Source organism: Dendropsophus ebraccatus, chromosome 8 (assembly GCF_027789765.1).
Source record: "Dendropsophus ebraccatus isolate aDenEbr1 chromosome 8, aDenEbr1.pat, whole genome shotgun sequence".
Lineage (NCBI taxonomy): Eukaryota > Metazoa > Chordata > Amphibia > Anura > Hylidae > Dendropsophus > Dendropsophus ebraccatus.
Genome location: NC_091461.1, coordinates 127159293 through 127180842, shown reverse-complemented (window position 1 = coordinate 127180842; position 21550 = coordinate 127159293). Strand labels below are relative to the sequence as shown.

The following is a 21550-nucleotide window of genomic DNA, read 5'->3' as shown; positions in this document are numbered from 1 at the left end:
ACTTTCTCCTCTAATGCCCTTACTTGTCAGGCTGTGAGGGCAGATGACATCACTTCCTCCTCTAATGCCCTTACTTGGCAGGCTGTGAGGGCAGATGACATCACATCCTCCTCTAATGCCCTTACTTGGCAGGCTGTGAGGGCAGATGACATCACTTCCTCCTCTACTAGCCTTACTTGAAAGATGAGAAAAAATTTAAAGTGCTAGGAAGGATCACAGACACTGCCCAAGCAAGCCTGTGTGTATTTTTTACACACTTGTTAAGAGGTACACTTTAAAAAAGCAAAAACACAACAGACTACGTCTATGAAGTGACTTTATTACCCCCCCAAATTCCCATGCATGTTAATACTGACTAGACACTGGGTAAACTCTATGGACCTTTACCTCCCCCTATGATTTGCACAGGTTAGGTAATGGAATAGGGTCTTATTCCAGCATGGATCATCTGATGTTTAATAAGTTGTGAGTTTCGGGTAAAGCACTTTCCGCACTCAGAACATAAAAATGGTTTCTCTCCTGTGTGGGTCCTCTGATGTCTAACCAGCACTGAGCTATTGGTGAAGAACTTGCCACATTCCGTACAGGAGTATGGTTTCTCCCCGGTGTGGATTCTTTGGTGGGAAATCAGATTGGGGCTACTTCTAAACCGTTTCCCACACACAGAGCAAGAATAGGGTTTCTCCCCGGTGTGAACACGCTGGTGCAGGGTCAGATTCGTGCTGCTTGTGAAACATTTGCCGCAATCGGCACAAACAAATGGTTTCTCCCCTGTGTGAGTCCTGTGATGCTTGATGAGCGAAGCCTTCTGGTTAAACGTCTTCCCACAATCAGAACACGCAAAAGGCTTCTCCCCTGTGTGAATTCGCTGGTGCGTGATCAGGTGGGCGCTGACTGAGAAACTTTTCCCACAGTCTGAACATGAGAAGGGCTTCTCCCCTGTGTGACTCCTCTGGTGCCTCATATACATGGAATTCTTGGCAAAGCTTTTCCCACAATCAGAACATATAATAGACTGGGATTGGCTGTGAGACCTTTGATGTTTTAGTAAATCTGCATTTCTTGTAAAACATTTAGGACACTCTGAGCATTTATAACTTTTCTCTGCAGAGCTTTTTGACTGGACAGAAATGGATGGGGACCCTTCATAAAATCTGCCATCTTTCTCTATGGCTGTAGCTGACGACTGGTCATTTTCATCTCCACTACATTCATCATACGGAATCAGATAATGGATCTGGGTGAAGGTCTCTGTAGTGTCTTCGGAGTTCCCCTCCTGATACGTCGCGATCTCCTGCTTAATATGGGCAGACGGATACTGCTGTGTGCGGCCTGAAGAAGACGTTTCTGTATTCGTACAATTTCTGTCTTGAAATAAACCAGACTCCTCCTTAATATGAGAGGATGAATATTGTAGTGCATGATCTGCGGCCGGGGAGACGTCACAGTCCTCAGGATTCTGATCTTTACAGGAACCGGATTCTCCATTAAAGCTATTCTGCAAATCCTGACTCATCAGTGGAACGGATTCCTCTTTGATGTGAGGGGCCCCTGGGTTGGACATGAGCTCTGTAGATGCGCAGCTCTCATCACAAGGCAACGGACCTTCCTCAATGCGGCCATCTGTATCTGCTCTCTGCAGCTGCATCTCAGCATTCAGCTCCAAATTACATGGGACAGACTCATTCTTAATAATCTCAGAACAATCATGGTTAGGGTGGAAACCTGCAGATTCTGTAAGAAACAAGTACAGAATGTGCACAGAATGCTGAAAATAAGTATATAATATAGTATATATAATACACAGAATGGAGATATATACACTCATACAGGAGGGGGATAATAAGTATATAATACACTGCTGTATACCTACACAGAATGGAGATATATACACTCATACAGGAGGATAATAAGTATATAATACACTGCTGTATACCTACACAGAATGGAGATATATACACTCATACAGGAGGATAATAAGTATATAATACACTGCTGTATACCTACACAGAATGGGGAGATATATACACTCATACAGGAGGATAATAAGTATATAATACACTGCTGTATACCTACACAGAATGGAGATATATACACACTCATACAGGAGGATAATAAGTATATAATACACTGCTGTATACCTACACAGAATGGGGAGATATATACACACTCATACAGGGGGGATAATACACTCACCGGCCACTTTATTAGGTACACCTGTCCAACTGCACGCTACCACTTACTTTCTAATCAGCCAATCACATGGCGGCAACTCAGTGCATTTAGGCATGGTCAAGACAATCTCCTGCAGTTCAAACCGAGCATTAGTATGGGGAAGAAAGGTGATTTGAGGCCTTTGAACGTGGCATGGTTGTTGGTGCCAGAAAGACTGGTCTGAGTATTTCAGAAACTGCTGATCTACTGGGATTTTCACGCACAACCATCTCTAGGGTTTACAGAGAATGGTCCGAAAAAGAAAAAACATCCAGTGAGCGGCCGTTCTGTGGGCGGAAATGCCTTGTTGATGCCAGAGGTCAGAGGAGAATGGGCAGACTGGTTCCAGCTGATAGAAAGGCAACAGTGACTCAAATAGCCAAGCGTTACAGCCAAGGTAGGCCGAAGAGCATCTCTGACCGCACAGTACGGCCAACTCTGAGGCAGATGGGCTACAGCAGCAGAAGACCACACCGGGGGCCACTCCGCTCAGCTAAGAACAGGAAACTGAGGCTACAATTTGCACAAGCTCATCGAAATTGGACAGTAGAAGATTGGAAAAACGTTGCCTGGTCTGATGAGTCTCGATTTCTGCTGCGACATTCGGATGGTAGGGTCAGAATTTGGCGCCAACAACATGAAAGCTTGGATCCATCCTGCCTTGTATCAACGGTTCAGGCTGGTGGTGGTGGTGTCATGGTGTGGGGAATATTTTCTTGGCACTCTTTGGGCCCCTTGGTACCAATTGAGCATGGTTACAACGCCACAGCCTACCTGAGTATTGTTGCTGACCATGTCCATCCCTTTATGACCACAATGGACCCAACATCTGATGGCTACTTTCAGCAGGATAATGCGCCATGTCATAAAGCTAGAATCATCTCAGACTGGTTTCTAGAACATGACAATGAGGTCACTGTACTCCAATGGCCTCCACAGTCACCAGATCTCAATCCAATAGAGCATCTTTGGGATGTGGTGGAACGGGAGATTGGCATCATGGATGTGCAGCCGACAAATCTGCGGCAACTGTGTGATGCCATCGTGTCACTATGGACCAAAATCTCTGAGGAAGCTCCCAGCACCTTGTTGTATCTATGCCACCAAGAATTGAGGCAGTTCTGAAGGCAAAAGGGGGTCCAACCCGTTACTAGCATGGTGTACCTAATAAAGTGGCCGCTGAGTGTAAGTATATAATACACTGCTGTATACCTACACAGAATGGAGAGATATATACACACTCATACAGGAGGATAATAAGTATATAATACACTGCTGTATACCTACACAGAATGGAGAGATTTATATACTTATTACCCCCCTGTATGAGTGTGTATATATCTCTCCATTCTGTGTAGGTATACAGCAGTGTATTATATACTTATTATCCTCCTGTATGAGTGTGTATATATCTCCATTCTGAGTAGGTATACAGCAGTGTATTATATACTTATTATCCCCCTCCAGTATGAGTGTATATATATCTCCCCATTCTGTGTAGGTATACAGCAGTGTATTATATACTTATTATCCTCCCCCTGTATGAGTGTGTATATACTGTATATCTCCATTCTGTGTAGGTATACAGCAGTGTATTATATACTTATTATCCTCCTGTATGAGTGTGTATATATCTCCATTCTGAGTAGGTATACAGCAGTGTATTATATACTTATTATCCCCCTGTATGAGTTTGTATATAAGTATATAATACACTGCTGTATACCTACTCAGAATGGAGATCTATACACACTCATACAGGTGGATAATAAGTATATAATACACTGCTGTATACCTACACAGAATGGAGATATACAGTATATACCCACTCATACAGGGGGAGGATAATAAGTATATAATACACTGCTGTATACCTACACAGAATGGGGAGATACTTATTATCCCCCTCCAGTATGAGTGTATATATATCTCCCCATTCTGTGTAGGTATACAGCAGTGTATTATATACTTATTATCCTCCCCCTGTATGAGTGTGTATATATAGTATATCTCCATTCTGTGTAGGTATACAGCAGTGTATTATATACTTATTATCCTCCTGTATGAGTGTGTATATATCTCCATTCTGAGTAGGTATACAGCAGTGTATTATATACTTATTATCCCCCTCCAGTATGAGTGTGTATATCTCTCTCCATTCTGTGTAGGTATACAGCAGTGTATTATATACTTATTACCCCCCTGTATGAGTGTGTATATTCCACTGATGTATACCTACACAGAATGGAGAGATATATACAAACTCATACAGGGGGATAATAAGTATATAATACACTGCTGTATACCTACACAGAATGGGGAGATATATACAAACTCATACAGGAGGGATAATAAGTATATAACACACTCCTGTATACCTACACAGAATGGGGAGATATATACACACACTCATACAGGAGGATAAGTATATAATACACTGCTGTATACCTACACAGTATGGGGAGATATATACACACTCATACAGGGGGTAATAAGTATATAATACACTGCTGTATACCTACACAGAATGGGGAGATATATATATACACTCATACAGGAGGGATAATATGTATACAGGGCTCCAGATGGCGACCAAAATGGTCGCCAATGCGACTGACATTTTGCAAATGGCGCCCAGATTTATTAATCTGGGCGCCATTTGCGACTGGCCCCGGCGGCAGCGCGCTGTCTCTTTAAGATGCGCGGCTGGCGCATCAGTGAGCTGCCTGGGGCCCTGACTTCCGGCACAGGAAGCGCGCGTCAGAGACGCTTCCTGTGTCAGAAGTCACAGCCCCGGCGTACAGGGAGCTCACTGACGCGCCGCGCTGCCGGGGATAGGACGGGACACCCCCGGCAGCCGCGCATCAGCCGGGGACAGCGTCCGAAGAAGAAGAGGATCGCCGGGGGAGCGGGTTGTCAGGTGAGTTTGTGTGTTTGTTTTTTTTAAATATTGCTTAGCATAGAGGAAAGGGGGGGCTTTATAATGGGGGGAGAAGAGGGCCATATTCAAGGGGGGGAGAGGGGGCCATCTATAAGGGGAGGGGGTATCTATAAGGGGGGGAGAAGAGGGGGCATCTATAATGGGGGGGGAGAGGGGGCATCTATAAGGGGAGGGGGTATCTATAAGGGGGGGAGAAGAGGGGGCATCTATAATGGGGGGGGAGAGGGGGCATCTATAATGGGGGGAGAAGAGGGGCCATATTCAAGGGGGGGAGAGGGGGCCATCTATAAGGGGAGGGGGTATCTATAAGGGGGGGAGAAGAGGGGGCATCTATAATGGGGGGGAGGAGGGGGCATCTATAATGGGGGTAGAGGGGGTCATCTATAAGGGGAGGGGGCCATCTATAATGGGGGGGAGAAGAGGGGGCATCTATAATGGGGGGGAGGAGGGGGCATCTATAATGGGGGTAGAGGGGGTCATCTATAAGGGGAGGGGGCCATCTATAATGGGGGGGAGAAGAGGGGGCATCTATAATGGGGGTAGAGGGGGTCATCTATAAGGGGAGGGGGCCATCTATAATGGGGGGGAGAAGAGGGGGCATCTATAATGGGGTAGAGGGGGTCATCTATAAGGGGAGGGGGCCATCTATAAGTGTAGGGCAAACTGGCTGCAGACACTGGGAGATAGATATATGCACAATTATTATTATCAGGGCCCCTCAGGTGTCTGTATTGTAGGGGGTCACTTGCATTAGTCACTAGGTGAGAGATATATCTATCTATATACACATCTTGTGGGGGGTCACTATGGCTGCAGTCATAAGTCTAGCTCAGTATGTATAGACTGTTGCAAGCTTTTAAAGGGAACCTGTCACCCCCGGTGCCGGGGTGACAGGCTCCTAACCCCCCGTTAGAACCCCCTATACTCACCTCATCGCGCCGGGTCCCGCTTCTGAAGATGGTCGGGTCACGGAGATCTCAGCCGCTGCAGCCCGGCGCGCACACTGAGAGATGAGTCCAACCCTCATAGAGAATGATGGAGCGCTGGACTCTCCCGTCATTCTCTATGAGCGTTGGACTCATCTCTCAGCGCACGCCGGGCTGCAGCGGCTGAGATCTCCGTGACCCGACCATCTTCAGAAGCGGGGTGAAGATGAGGTGAGTATAGGGGTCTCTAACGGGGGGTTGGGAGCCTGTCACCCCGGCACGGGGGTCGACAGGTTCCCTTTAAGTTCAAGTTCAGAAGAGTAAGCCTCATTAAAAGGCTAGCCAAGTGAGGCTGAAGTACTGAGTCAGACTGGATATGGTTGTCAGACTGGATATGGTTGTCAAGTTGCAAGTTTCCATGTTGAACGTTTTCAAACTAAGAAAAGAAAGAATCTAAAGGAGGAGGAGGCTGCCGCGGCCTCTGCACACAGTAAGTCCCATTTAACATAACATTAATTTTACATGGTTTAAAATGTTGGCGACCAAATATTCTATTTGGCGCCTAAATTTTTCAGGTTAGGAGCCAATGGCTCCTAGGTAAATTTTTTAGTCTGGAGCCCTGGTATATAATACACTGCTGTATACCTACACAGAATGGAGAGATATATACACACTCATACAGGAGGGGGATAATAAGTATATAATACACTGCTGTATACCTATACAGACTGGGGGGATATATACACACTCATACAGGAGGGGGATAATAAGTATATAATACACTGCTGTATACCTATACAGACTGGGGGGATATATACACACTCATACAGGAGGGGGATAATAAGTATATAATACACTGCTGTATACCTACACAGACTGGGGGGATATATACACACTCATACAGGAAGATAATAAGTATATAATACACTGCTGTATACCTATACAGACTGGGGGGATATATACACACTCATACAGGAAGATAATAAGTATATAATACACTGCTGTATACCTACACAGACTGGGGGGATATATACACACTCATACAGGAAGATAATAAGTATATAATACACTGCTGTATACCTACACAGACTGGGGGGATATATACACACTCATACAGGAAGATAATAAGTATATAATACACTGCTGTATACCTACACAGAATGGAGAGATAACAGGAGTTACTCACCGGGTAATGATGTTTCCTCGAGTACATGACAGCACCACGGAGAGAGGGACCCCGCCCCCAGGGACAGGAAACCTGAAGTATAAAAGGATTAGGCCCTCCTCTCAACCTCAGTGAGTATTCCAGAGACCGGAGAGAGCCATGATTAGTATCAGGATTGTTTAATCTTTAAAAGAACCATCACCAACTATACTACTACTTTTTTTTTTCTTTTTTTTCTGCACACCCAAGTGAAACACTGTGAAAGAACCAAAAAGGGTGGGTAGTAATGGTGCTGTCAGGTACTCGAGGAAACATCATTACCCGGTGAGTAACTCCTGTTTTCCCCCTCGACATGACAGCACCACGGAGAGAATACCAGAGATGAAAGATAGATTAGGGAGGGACTATAGCCAGTAAGACCTTACGCCCAAAGGCCACACCAGAGGAATCAGAAAGATCCAACCTATAGTGCTGGAAAAAAGTGTGCGGTGAGGACCAAACAGCCGCCCTGCAGATCTGAGAGATGGAAGCATCACTTCTCTTAGCCCAAGAGGTGGCAACAGCTCGGGTGGAATGGGCTCTGAGCCTAAGGGGAGGAGAAAGACCAGCAGAAGAGTAAGAAGAGCAAATAGCCTGCCTTATCCATCTGGCTATAGAACTACTACTAGCCTTACACCCCTTATTGGCTCCTGAAAACTGCACAAATAGAGACCTAGACCTTCTAAACTGCTTTGTTACCTCTAAGTATTGCAGTACAGAACGTCTTACATCTAGACAATGGAACTCACTCTCCTTCTCATTGGCTGGTCTGTCACAGAAAGAGGGTAACACTATCTCCTGAGAGCAATGAAACACTGACACCACCTTAGGCAAGAAAGCAGGATCTGGTTTGAAAATGATTCTATCAGACAAAATCTTAGTGTATGGTTCACTGCATGAAAGGCTCGCCAACTCCCCCACCCGCCTGGCCGATGTCACTGCTACCAGGAAGGCGGTCTTAAATGTAAGATTTTTTTAAGGATATATTAGACAAAGGCTCAAAAGGGGCATCTGTTAGACCTTTCAAGACTAGGCTAAGATCCCAAGGAGGAACTGATGGTGATAATCTTGGCGAGAGTCTGGCTGCTGCTCTAAAGAATCTGACCACCCAAGGATGAGTAGCAATTTGTTGGTTATATAAGGCTCCTAAGGCCGAGGCGTGTACCTTTAAGGTAGCTGGCTTCAGGCCCTTTCCTAAACCCCTCTGTAGGAAGTCTAGGATCTGTAATATGTTAGGAGAATGAAGATCAACCTTTTTAGTTCCCAAAAAGGAAAAATATGCCTTCCATATTCTAAAATAGATCTTTAAAGTTACAGGCTTCCTGCTCCGCTGTAAGGTAGATATGACCTCGTCCGAGAGTCCATGACTTTTAAGAATTAGCCTTTCAAAAGCCAGGCCGTCAGGTGCAGCTGCTTCGTATCTTGATGAAAAATCGGTCCCTGAGAGAGTAAATCCGGGCGGTCCGGTAAGACCCAAGGGTCTGTCACTGACATTGATCTGAGACATGAGAACCAGGCTTTGCGAGGCCAAAAGGGAGCTATGAGAATCACTCGAGCCTTCTCCTGCCTGATCTTTTTTAGCACCCGGGGAATTAAGGCCAGTGGAGGAAAAGCGTACATTAGACTCCACTCCCAGGCCTGACTTAGAGCGTCTACACCTAGGGGCCGGTCCGCTGGGGACAAGGAAAGAAACTGTCTCACCTGTCTGTTTCCCCTGGTTGCAAACAGGTCTATGACCGGTCTCCCCCAAAGATCTGTGATCATCTGAAAGACAGAAGGATTCAGGCGCCATTCCCCCTGTAGAAGCTGATGTCTGCTGAGAAAATCCGCTTATATTCAGAACCCCCTTCAGATGGACTGCTGACAGACTCAAAAGGTTGTGTTCTGCAAAAGAAAAAATGTGATAAGACAAGTCCAATAACAGAGGGCTTCTAATGGTACCCTGTCTATTGATAACTGAGACTGCTGTGGAATTATCTGAAAAAATCTTAACATTAGAGCCCTTAATGTGAGACTCTGCCACAGTAAGTGCAAAATAAATGGCCACTAATTCCTTAAAATTAGAAGATCTAACGATGAATTCATCGTCCCAGGTGCCTTGAAAATTGTATCGGCCGGTGTGTGCACCCCAACCTGATGGGCTGGCGTCTGTAGTTATCACCTTTGGAGAATCAATAGTCCAACTAATGGCCCTATTCCACGGGCCGTTTTAGAGGAGCAAACGAGCGCTATTAGCGCTCGTTTGCTCCTCGTTCGCCGCTCGCTGCCGCCGCTATTCAACGCGGCTGCAGCGAGCGGGTGAGTGCGGGAGGGGCGGCGGGGAGCTGCGGGGGGGCTGCTCGGAGGATCGCTGATCGTCCGGGCAGCCCATAGGATATAGCAGCGTCTGCTGCCGATGCTCCTATTCAGCGGAGCGGCGGCAGCAGATCGCTGCTATATCAGTCGCTTGTTTTTCAACATGTTGAAAAACAAGCGACTGCAACGATCAGCCGACATGAACGATGTCGGCTGATCGTTGCACTCTATTCCACGGAACGATTATCGTCCTTAGCGGTCGATATCGTCCGAAAATGAACGATAATCGTTCCGTGGAATAGGGCCATAAGACCCTGCAGGAGATTTGACCTAGATAGCCACCAGGAAAAACTCTCTAATGTAGCTTTGGACAGGGAGATTTTCTTGTCAAGACCCTTGGGAGATCCATCCCAGGCCTCGAGGAGCTGAGCCTGCAAAGGTCTAGAGTGAGTCTGAGCCCATGGGACTGCTGGAATGGTAGCTGTGAATAGTCCCAGCAGAGACATACCCTTCCTTATAGATGTCACCGGGTTTTTGAGAAGAAGTTGCGTTAAACTCTGTAGTTTCTCTATCTTCTCTTTGGGCAGGAACGACCTTTGGGTCAATGAGTCTAGAGTGATCCCAGAAAGAGCTTTTTGTTTTCTGGAATCAGAGAGGATTGCTCGAAATTTACAATCCAGCCGAGCTTTTTTAGGATGGACAGTGTTCTTTCCAACATTATCAGAAGTTTTTCCTCTGTTTCTGCTACCAACAGAAAATCGTCTAAATATGGTATAAAGATGCCTGGAACTGTAGGTGGACCAGGGCGTCGTCGATCCAGATTGCCAGCCTCAGGTATCTTTGAAAGTCTCTGTGGATCGGGACGTGTAGGTAGGCGTCCTTGAGATCTATTGAAGCCATGAAACAAGCTGGAAAGAGTAAGTTTACTTTATGGTCTCCATTTTGAATCTCTGATACCGTAGATACTGATTTAAGGGTTTGAGATTTATGATGACCCTGTAGCTTTCGTCCGACTTTTTCACCAGAAACAAGGTGGAGTAGAAACCCTGACTTTTCTCCGATTCTGGTACCGGAACAAGCACATTCTTTTCCAGGAGAGACCTGACTTCTGTTTTTAAAGATTCTTGACGTCCTTTGGTTATGACGAACCGAGTGGGAGGTCGGGATACAAAATCTAAGCGTACGCCATCTTGAATAGACCGCAGCACCCAAGTGCTGCCGCAGATTTTCTCCCATTCTTGTGTGAAATGACGCAACCTGCCTCCCACTCGAGGCCTGGCGTCATTGTGTAGAGGATTTCTTGGAAGGATCGGACTTCTGGGAGAACATATATCCTTTGGCCCTGTTGTAGCCTCTACCTCAAGTAGACTTGTCTGTGTTCCTTCTCTGAAACTTTTCCTTTCCTTGTCCACGAAAGGACTGGAATTGGTAGGAGATAGGAAATCCCTTCTTCCTATCCGCGGCTTTAGCAAGTAAGTCATCTAGAAATGATCCAAATATATATTCTCCCTCACAGGTAGGGCTGGGCGGTATACCGCAAAAATACCGATACCGTCACTGGCGTCGGTTAACCGACTTCAACTTAGCCAGGACGGTAATTGCGGTATTTTTGTATTTTTATGTCCCCGCACCCGTCCTCTCAGAGCCCCCCGCACACACGAGCGGCCCGGCACGAGCGCTGCACGTCATGTGCAGGAACGCCAGTATCGGAGCGGGAGCTGGAGGAGCAACAGGGCTCAGGTGACAATGCCGCCCGCCCCTGTCTGCTCCAAGCGCCCCCCCCCCCCCCCCTCCCCCGCCCCCCCCCCCCCCCCCCCCGCGCGCGCACCTCTCCGCCCTCTCTTCCCGTCCGGTCAGAGGCCCCGTCCTGCCGCATCTGTCCCGTCCATGTGCCCACCACCCGTCCGGTCCGGCGTCCCAGCACACTGAGGGGAGTACAGGTCAGCTGCTCCCAAGTGCTGCTCCTCCACCTTCAGCTCTGACATGGCCGCCTCCCTGCACACACAGGACAACGTGTGCAGCGCTCGCCGGCCGGGGGGGGGGGGGGGGGGCGCTCGGACAGGACTGTGCTGGTCCCCCCTCCCGGACCAGTCTCGTCCACCCGGCCGGCGAGCGCTGCACACGTTGTCCTGTGTGCAGGGAGGCGCCCATGTCAGAGCTGAAGGTGGAGGAGCAGCACTTGGGAGCAGCTGACCTGTCCTCTCATCCCCTCAGTACCAGTACAGGAGTGTAACATAGGAGGAATAATGGGCTGCAGCAGGCAGGATAACTTATAGCTGTGTGGTATCCTGCCTGCTGCAGCCCATCCATTCCTCCTATGTTACTCTCCTGTACTGTTACTGAGGGGACTACAGTCATACACTTCTATTCCCCCCCCCCCCCCCCCGTATAGTCATACACCCCTGTCCTCCTCCCCATACAGTCATACACCCCTGTCCTCCTCCCCATACAGTCATACACCCATGTCCGCCCCCTGTATAGTCATACACCCCTGTCCTCCCCATACAGTCATACACCCCTGTCCGCCCCCCTGTATAGTCATACACCCATGTCCGCCCCCCTGTATAGTCATACACCCCTGTCCTCCCCATACAGTCATACACCCCTGTCCGCCCCCTATACAGTCATACACCCCTGTCCTCCCCATACAGTCATACACCCCTGTCCACCCCCCTATACAGTCATACACCCCTGTCCGCCCCCCCATACAGTCATACACCCCTGTCCACCCCCCCATACAGTCATACACCCCTGTCCACCCCCCCATACAGTCATACACCCCTGTCCACCCCCCCATACAGTCATACACCCCTGTCCACCCCCCCATACAGTCATACACCCCTGTCCTCCCCATACAGTCATACACCCCTGTCCTCCCCCCTATACAGTCATACACCCCTGTCCGCCCCCCCATACAGTCATACACCCCTGTCCGCCCCCCTATACAGTCATACACCCATGTCCGCCCCCCTGTATAGTCATACACCCCTGTCCTCCCCATACAGTCATACACCCCTGTCCTCCCCATGCAGTCATACACCCCTGTCCACCCCCCTATACAGTCATACACCCCTGTCCGCCCCCCCATACAGTCATACACCCCTGTCCACCCCCCCATACAGTCATACACCCCTGTCCACCCCCCCATACAGTCATACACCCCTGTCCACCCCCCCATACAGTCATACACCCCTGTCCTCCCCATACAGTCATACACCCCTGTCCACCCCCCTATACAGTCATACACCCCTGTCCGCCCCCCCATACAGTCATACACCCCTGTCCGCCCCCCTATACAGTCATACACCCATGTCCGCCCCCCTGTATAGTCATACACCCCTGTCCTCCCCATACAGTCATACACCCCTGTCCTCCCCATGCAGTCATACACCCCTGTCCACCCCCCTATACAGTCATACACCCCTGTCCGCCCCCCCATACAGTCATACACCCCTGTCCGCCCCCTATACAGTCATACACCCATGTCCGCCCCCCTGTATAGTCATACACCCCTGTCCTCCCCATACAGTCATACACCCCTGTCCGCCCCCTATACAGTCATACACCCCTGTCCTCCCCATACAGTCATACACCCCTGTCCACCCCCCTATACAGTCATACACCCATGTCGGCCCCCCTGTATAGTCATACACCCCTGTCCGCCCCCCTATACAGTCATACACCCATGTCCGCCCCCCTGTATAGTCATACACCCCTGTCCTCCCCATACAGTCATACACCCCTGTCCGCCCCCCTATACAGTCATACACCCATGTCCGCCCCCCTATACAGTCATACACCCATGTCCGCCCCCCTATACAGTCATACACCCATGTCCGCCCCCCTGTATAGTCATACACCCCTGTCCTCCCCATACAGTCATACACCCCTGTCCGCCCCCCTATACAGTCATACACCCATGTCCACCCCCCTGTATAGTCATACACCCCTGTCCACCCCCCTATACAGTCATACACCCCTGTCCGCCCCCCCATACAGTCATACACCCCTGTCCGCCCCCCTATACAGTCATACACCCATGTCCGCCCCCCTGTATAGTCATACACCCCTGTCCGCCCCCCTATACAGTCATACACCCATGTCCACCCCCCTGTATAGTCATACACCCCTGTCCGCCCCCCTATACAGTCATACACCCCTGTCCGCCCCCCTATACAGTCATACACCCATGTCGGCCCCCCTGTATAGTCATACACCCCTGTCCGCCCCCCTATACAGTCATACACCCCTGTCCTCCCCATACAGTCATACACCCCTGTCCGCCCCCCTATACAGTCATACACCCATGTCCACCCCCCTGTATAGTCATACACCCCTGTCCTCCCCATACAGTCATACACCCCTGTCCGCCCCCCTATACAGTCATGCACCCCTGTCCGCCCCCCTATACAGTCATACACCCATGTCCGCCCCCCTATACAGTCATACACCCATGTCCGCCCCCCTATACAGTCATACACCCCTGTCCTCCCCATACAGTCATGCACCCCTGTGTGCCCCCCCGTATAGTCATACACCCCTGTCCGCCCCCCCTGTATAGTCATACACCCCTGTCTGCCCCCCGCCGTATAGTCATGCACTTCTATCCCTATGTACCTCCTGTATAGTAATACATCCCAATCCATCCCCCCCCCCCCATATAGTCATATGCACCTATCCCCCCTCCCCCCCCCCCATATAGTTATACACATGTATTCCTATATGACCCCCTGTGTATACACATCCTGTAGAGGCTGTATACCTGTATATACACATCCAGGTCTCTGCTGAGACCCCCTAATAATGACAAATAGTAATAATGATAATTGACTAACCATGGATTGCTGTTCAGTTCTTTTTTTACTTTTTCTAATCAAAATATCGCCAGTTTGACATGGAAAGTTGGTGTGGTTTGCAAAAAAGGGGCGTGTCATAATTATCGTTGAATTATCGTTACCGCGGCTACATGTGCGATAAACCGCGATATTGATTTAGGCCCATATCGCCCAGCCCTACTCACAGGGAATGGTGCATAATTTTGCCTTAGCAACTGCATCACCCAACCAATTCTTTAGCCACAAGGCTCTACGATCCGAGTTGGATTGGGCTGAAAAAGCGAGCAGAAAATCTGAGTGCATTGGTAGAAGCGTCAGCTAGAAAAGATGCAGATTTTTTAAGGAGAGGCTATGCTGTCGTAAATTTATCTTTGAAATCGTCCGACTGGAGATCTTCCTCCAACTGAGAGAGCCAGACCATCATTGATCTTGCTACGCAAGTACCTGCAATGCTAGGTTTAAAACCACCTGTTGCTGCCTCCCAGGTGTTTTTAAGGAAGCCCTCTGCCTTCTTGTCCATGGGTTCCTTGAGTACTCCTATGTCGTCAAAGGGTAACGAATCCTTGCGTGATATCTTAGAAATGGAAACATCAATCTTTGGAGCTCTATCCCAAGCTGGATTTTCTGACTCGTCAAAAGGGTATTTTCTCTTAGCCGCCCGAGATACGAATCCTTTTTTCCCCGGCCTGTTCCATTCCCTTTGTATAAGGGCTGACACATTTTTATGTACAGGAAAGACCTTCCTCTTTTTTTCTTCCAAACCACCAAACATTATGTCCTGTATGGACTTAGGCTCCCTAGGGTCCTCAATGTTCATTGTGGAGCGAACTTCCTTAACCAGGGTACATACATCATCTAAAGAAAATAAAGATTTGATTCCAATATCCGTGTCAGATTCCTCAGCCTCTTCTGCTTCCTCCTCATTAGCTGCCCCTTCCTCATGGTCAGGAATGGAAACGGTGGAAACCCCATGAGATGGCCCCGGGGGACGTACTGGAGTTGCAGTAGGAGTGCTCCCAGAAGAACTTTGCATTCCCGTAATCATGTCTTTAACTGATGATAGGATAGACTCTAAGGAGGGCACCTGAGCAGCCACTAATTTATTAATACAGTCCTCACAAGTTGGTTTTTCATAGCTTGAACTAAGTTGTCCTTTACAAACTCTACATTCTTTATGTTTATGGGGAGTCTTAGACTTTCTGGAAGATTCCTACACATGAAATGAAAACAAAAAAACAAACTTTTAGGCTTAAGGCCTGCAGTATTTCAACATCTTACCACCCCTACCAGGGGAGAAGAGAGTCAGTACCCGGAAAGAGGCAGGAGCACCAGGTGAATCCTTCCTTGCCTCGCTGCTGGAACTCATGGCTGTATCAGCTGTGAGTCTGCCGGCCGACCTCACCACTGCGCATGGCTAGCTTTATCCGGCGTCCTACGTCATATCCTGTGCGCCGCGGAACCCCCCGCCACATAACCATGCAACGTCACCGGAAGTCCCGCGCCGGACCGGAAGTGGAATACAGCGTGGAACGCACGCTCCGGACGGATCCTGCCTCGGTCTGCGGTCAGTCCCCTGCAAAAGGAAAAACCCCGCAGCTGCCACTGGCAAACTCTGAGGGTTCCGGTCCGGCCCCACCGCCTCCTGAATGCGGTATGTGTGGTGAAGTCGGGCTTAAACGGTGCTACACCAGCACCTCCTAAAGTCCTCCTCCGGCTATCCCACCGGAAAGCCTCAGCAGGTGAGAAGAGCCCCGGCCCATCTAATCCTAAGGAGACCTACACCGAGCCTCCCAACTCCAGGCTTCCCGTAGGGACAGGAAACCACACTGAGGTTGAGAGGAGGGCCTAATTCTTTTATACTTCAGGTTTCCTGTCCCAGGGGGCGGGTCCCTCTCTCCGTGGTGCTGTCATGTCGAGGGGGAAATATACACATTCATACAGGAGGATATTAAGTATATAATACACTGCTGTATACCTACACAGAGGGGAGATATATATACACTCATACAGGAGGGGGATAATAAGTATATAATACACTGCTGTATACCTACACAGAATAGAGAGATATATACACACTCATACAGGAGGGTAATAAGTATATAATACACTGCTGTATACCTACACAGAATAGAGAGATATATACACACTCATACAGGGGGATAATAATTATATAATACACTGCTGTATACCTACACAGAATAGAGAGATATATACACACTCATACAGGAGGGTAATAAGTATATAATACACTGCTGTATACCTACACAGAATAGAGAGATATATACACACTCATACAGGGGGATAATAAGTATATAATACACTGCTGTATACCTACACAGAATGGAGATATACACTCACCGGCCACTTTATTAGGTACACCTGTCCAACTACACGTTACCGCTTAATTTCTAATCAGCCAATCACATGGCGGCAACTCAGTGCATTTAGGCATGTAGACATGGTCAAGACAATCTCCTGCAGTTCAAACCGAGCATCAGTATGGGGAAGAAAGGTGATTTGAGGCCTTTGAACGTGGCATGGTTGTTGGTGCCAGAAGGGCTGGTCTGAGTATTTCAGAAACTGCTGATCTACTGGGATTTTCACGCACAACCATCTCTAGGGTTTACAGAGAATGGTCCGAAAAAGAAAAACCATCCAGTGAGCGGCAGTTCTGTGGGCGGAAATGCCTTGTTGATGCCAGAGGTCAGAGGAGAATGGGCAGACTGGTTGGAGCTGATAGAAAGGCAACAGTGACTCAAATAGCCAAGCGTTACAACCAAGGTAGGCCGAAGAGCATCTCTGACCGCACAGTACGGCCAACTCTGAGGCAGATGGGCTACAGCAGCAGAAGACCACACCGGGGGCCACTCCGCTCAGCTAAGAACAGGAAACTGAGGCTACAATTTGCACAAGCTCATCGAAATTGGACAGTAGAAGATTGGAAAAACGTTGCCTGGTCTGATGAGTCTCGATTTCTGCTTGAACATGACAATGAGGTCACTGTACTCCAATGGCCTCCACAGTCACCAGATCTCAATCCAATAGAGCATCTTTGGGATGTGGTGGAACGGGAGATTGGCATCATGGATGTGCAGCCGACAAATCTGCGGCAACTGTGTGATGTCATCATGTCACTATGGACCAAAATCTCTGAGGAAGCTTCCAGCACCTTGTTGTATCTATGCCACCAAGAATTGGGGCAGTTCTGAAGGCAAAAGGGGGTCCAACCCGTTACTAGCATGGTGTACCTAATAAAGTGGCCGGTGAGTGTATATACACACTCATACAGGAGGATAATAAGTATATAATACACTGCTGTATACCTACACAGAATGGAGAGAGATATACACACTCATACAGGAGGGGGATAATATTTGGGTTCTTACATATATCACACTGGTTACATAATGCACAGGTTTGGGTCCCAGGGGTGGGGGTCTTGCATATATCACACTGGCATATCCTGGGAATAACCCTTTATAATGTAAATGGTGGATTCAATCACTCACCGTACTCTCCTACTTTTACTTACATACAAATGACAAGAAGAGAATGTCCTCTTACCTAGTGGTGCCATCTGTTGCTGATGCTTTGTTTCATTGTCTCTGTGAAGGGATGAATGACCTAAATACTTCCAGACCTGCAGAAATAAACAGTGACATCTAACGCCATATAGAAAGCACAGTCTCCAGCACTCCCTTACTGGCCGGGACATTATCACCTGGAGCGGAGAGGTATGGCAGCACGTTCCTGCCTCTAAGGGACACATGGGAGATTCCTAGATGACTCTGGCCTTGGGACAGTATAGTCTTCTGAACATTGGGGGCTTCAGACTAAATAGAAGGGTCTGGTATTGGGTAGAAATTTGGGGGTCTCGTCTGTATTAAAGGGTTATTTGTAACTAATGCCATTAGGGATGATCCAGTCCCTCCATATGGTCCTCTCTGGGAGGTCCTTATAGGACAATATATAGCAAAGCTCACCCCATAATGAGCCACGCCCTGAGAAACAACGTCCTGTCTAGTATCCCAGGAAATGTTACCTAATAATTTAACAAAGTTGCCCGGTACTGAATATAAAACACTAAATTTCCTATAGTCTGGGAAGACAAGTCATTTTATAAGACCTAACTTTTATTAACAATTACATATAAAAATTACAATTACATATAAAGTTAAAAATTAGGGATATTTGACTCAGTGTGTCTATTGGTCAATCAATGACGTATCTCCAATGTCCAGTGTGGGTGACATAAAGATAAGAGGCTTCATTGTGTTATATAAATGGTGTACACTTAGGAGATGTGTGTAATCCTGCTATGTAGTCACTAGGTGGCAGTATGACCTCAGGTTTGTTGGTTGCCAGCACTATCTCTGACACTGGATGGCGGTATTGTGCTACCAACCAGAGTGGGGCAGACACTTCCTTTACAACTTTATAACGCACCATTTTTAGATGTAATTGTTAATAAAAGTTAGGTCTTATAAATGGGGAACCTAGTACATAGAGGGACACGTCAGGGCTGCCACTTTCTTTGTTACTTTTGATCCATCCATAGGATCCTGTCTTGTAGGTTCTGTTATTTATTAGGAAGGGAGGCCTCTCTCTTTGTCAGACTTTCAGCTCTACTTTCTTGCTGGTGGAGCCCAGAGGAAGGCGACGTGGAGGTGCTCCCCAATAGTTTCCATTTATTAGATATTTCGGGAATAGAGACAAAGATTTTTCGGAGGTGTTAGAAGCTCAATTCTCTTTTGGAGCCTTATAGTATGGAAGGCTAAACGGAGCTTGGATTGCACCCCTCGATGGGAAAATAGAAACCTAAACTAATTTATAAATCAGGATTTGGCCCCATTTTGGAAGTTATTGGTGTCGCAGTTATTTAAGGAAGGTGGTGCTAGAATTCTTTCATAAAGGTACAAAGGGAATCTAATCTGTAGGAATCTCATAGATATCCCAACCTGCAGAACAATGTACACTGGGAAGCAGTCATTGGTTCTATACGTAGAATGAAGGGGGAGGGGAGGGTTTTGCAAAAAATATATTGACTACTGGTGAAAGAAAAGAGTAAAGAATAGGTGGGAGAAGGCATTTGGGTATATACAGTATATACCAGACAATGTGGGAGTTGATGGTTGGAACTTAGGGGTGGGTTCATGTAGTCCATCTCACAGATTAATCCACTTCAAGACACTAGATTGGCCGTATGGAACTCAAAAAACAGCGATCGCCTTTGGGAAAGAAGGAAAAAAATGTAGAAAATTCCAAGATGTGGGAGCAGACCTGATTCACTTGATTTGGGCCTGTCTAAAAATGAGTCTGTTTGGGGGGGGGGAGATAAAACAATATATTAAGCAAGTAATAGGGATTAAAATAAGCTGGAACAAACTATTGGGATTCTGGTGGTCTAGGCCACATAGGCCACGAGGCCCCGCCCACATATACCGATCCACAGGTGATAAAAACGACTTTTTACCAGAACAAGCACCATGAGGTGTGATATAAAATAAGTAATGAAAGCTGCAACATTTACCCTTTACACCTGTGGAGAGCAGTCACTGCAAATAGGGGGCGACAGGGTCACTTTAATAAAGATTTTGGGAGTCGTGAAAGTATTGATTGTTAGGAGGTGGTTAGACTCAGACCCACAGCTAATAATGAATGGAAGGGACTTTGCATCTTTAAAGGGGTAGTGCGGCGCTAAGAAATTATTTACAAAATAACACACATTACAAAGTTATACAACTTGTAATATTGTAATATGTATGTGAATGGCCCCCTTCCCCGTGTTCCCCCACCCGTGGACCCGGAAGTGTAGTGCATTATACATACCTGATTCGTGACGAGCCCCGTCCACATTTCTTCTAACAGTGATGTAATCTTCGGGAGGTCGGCCAACCCGCTCCTGCCGTCCCTCATGCCCGCCCCCCCTCTTATGACGCGGCAGAGGGGGGCCGGCAGGAGCGGGTCGGCCGACCTCCCGAAGATTACATCACTGTTAGAAGAAATGTGGACGGGGGTCGTCACGAATCAGGTATGTATAATGCACTACACTTCCGGGTCCACGGGTGGGGGTGGGGGAACACGGAGAAGGGGGCCATTCACATACATAACATACATTACAAAGTTGTATAACTTGTAATGTGTGCTATTTTGTGAATAATTTCTTAGCGCCGCACTACCCCTTTAAGGTTTAAAAAGCTTGGTATCTAGAAAGAAAATAGTAATGTGTATCAATTGAAATGTCATGTGCTTTATTTTATTTAAAAAAATAAAGAATAAATTTTAAAAAATGTACTGGTTTTCCCAGTGTTATATAGGAGCATAGTTATGCTCAGCCAATCGCGGCTGATGACGGAAGGGGGGCAGCATGAGGGAGGGCTGGAGCGGTCCGGCCGGCCTCCTGAAGATGATGTTATTGTCCCAAGATGGCAGCCAGGATCGGCAGTAATTATTAATTATATGAGTATAATTCACCCCACTTCCGGGGTGGGGAGAAAACGGGAAAGGGGGCCATTCACTTAAATAAAGGTACTTAAACCTTGTACCATATGTTTGCTACACTACAATAAAGAAGCATAATCTACTTGGTGAGTGACGGGCTCTTCCTAACATCTGAACATTATTCTCACCTCGAGCACCACGGAAGTGCCGTCTTCTACATATTTCTACATTTACTTAAATAACACACATTACAAAGTGTTATTTAGTGAATAAATGTGTAGCACCGCACTACCCCTTTAATGTACCAGCAGTGTCACCTCACCCCTCCTGTATTACTGTATAATGTCCCAGCAGTGTCACCTCTCCAGTCACCCCCCCACCCCTCCTGTATTACTGTATAATGTCCCAGCAGTGTCACCTCTCCAGTCATCCCCCCCCCCTCCTGTATTACTGTATAATGTCCCAGCAGTGTCACCTCCCCAGTCACCCCCCCTCCTGTATTACTGTATAATATCCCAGCATTCCCAGCAGTGTCACCTCTCCAGTCACCCCCCCACCCCTCCTATATTACTGTATAATGTCCCAGCAGTGTCACCTCTCCAGTCACCCTCCCCTCCGGTATTACTGTATAATGTCCCAGCAGTGTCACCTCTCCAGTCACCCCCCCACCCCTCCTGTATTACTGTATAATGTC

At 47.7% G+C, this 21550-nt stretch overlaps 1 protein-coding gene across 2 annotated transcripts in view; it reads right to left on the bottom strand.

The window, feature by feature from the left end:
• Positions 1-299: 299 nt before the first annotated feature.
• Positions 300-21550, bottom strand: part of LOC138799938 (oocyte zinc finger protein XlCOF22-like) — a 45817-nt gene continuing 24566 nt past the window's right edge. For both annotated transcript variants that reach the window (XM_069981722.1, XM_069981724.1), the window contains exons 4-5: positions 17980-18055; positions 300-1734 (exon numbers count right to left, since the gene is read on the bottom strand). In XM_069981722.1, coding sequence (XP_069837823.1) covers positions 410-1734; positions 17980-18055 — 1401 coding nt within the window. In that variant the 3' untranslated portion in view covers positions 300-409. The remainder of the gene's footprint in view (positions 1735-17979; positions 18056-21550) is intronic.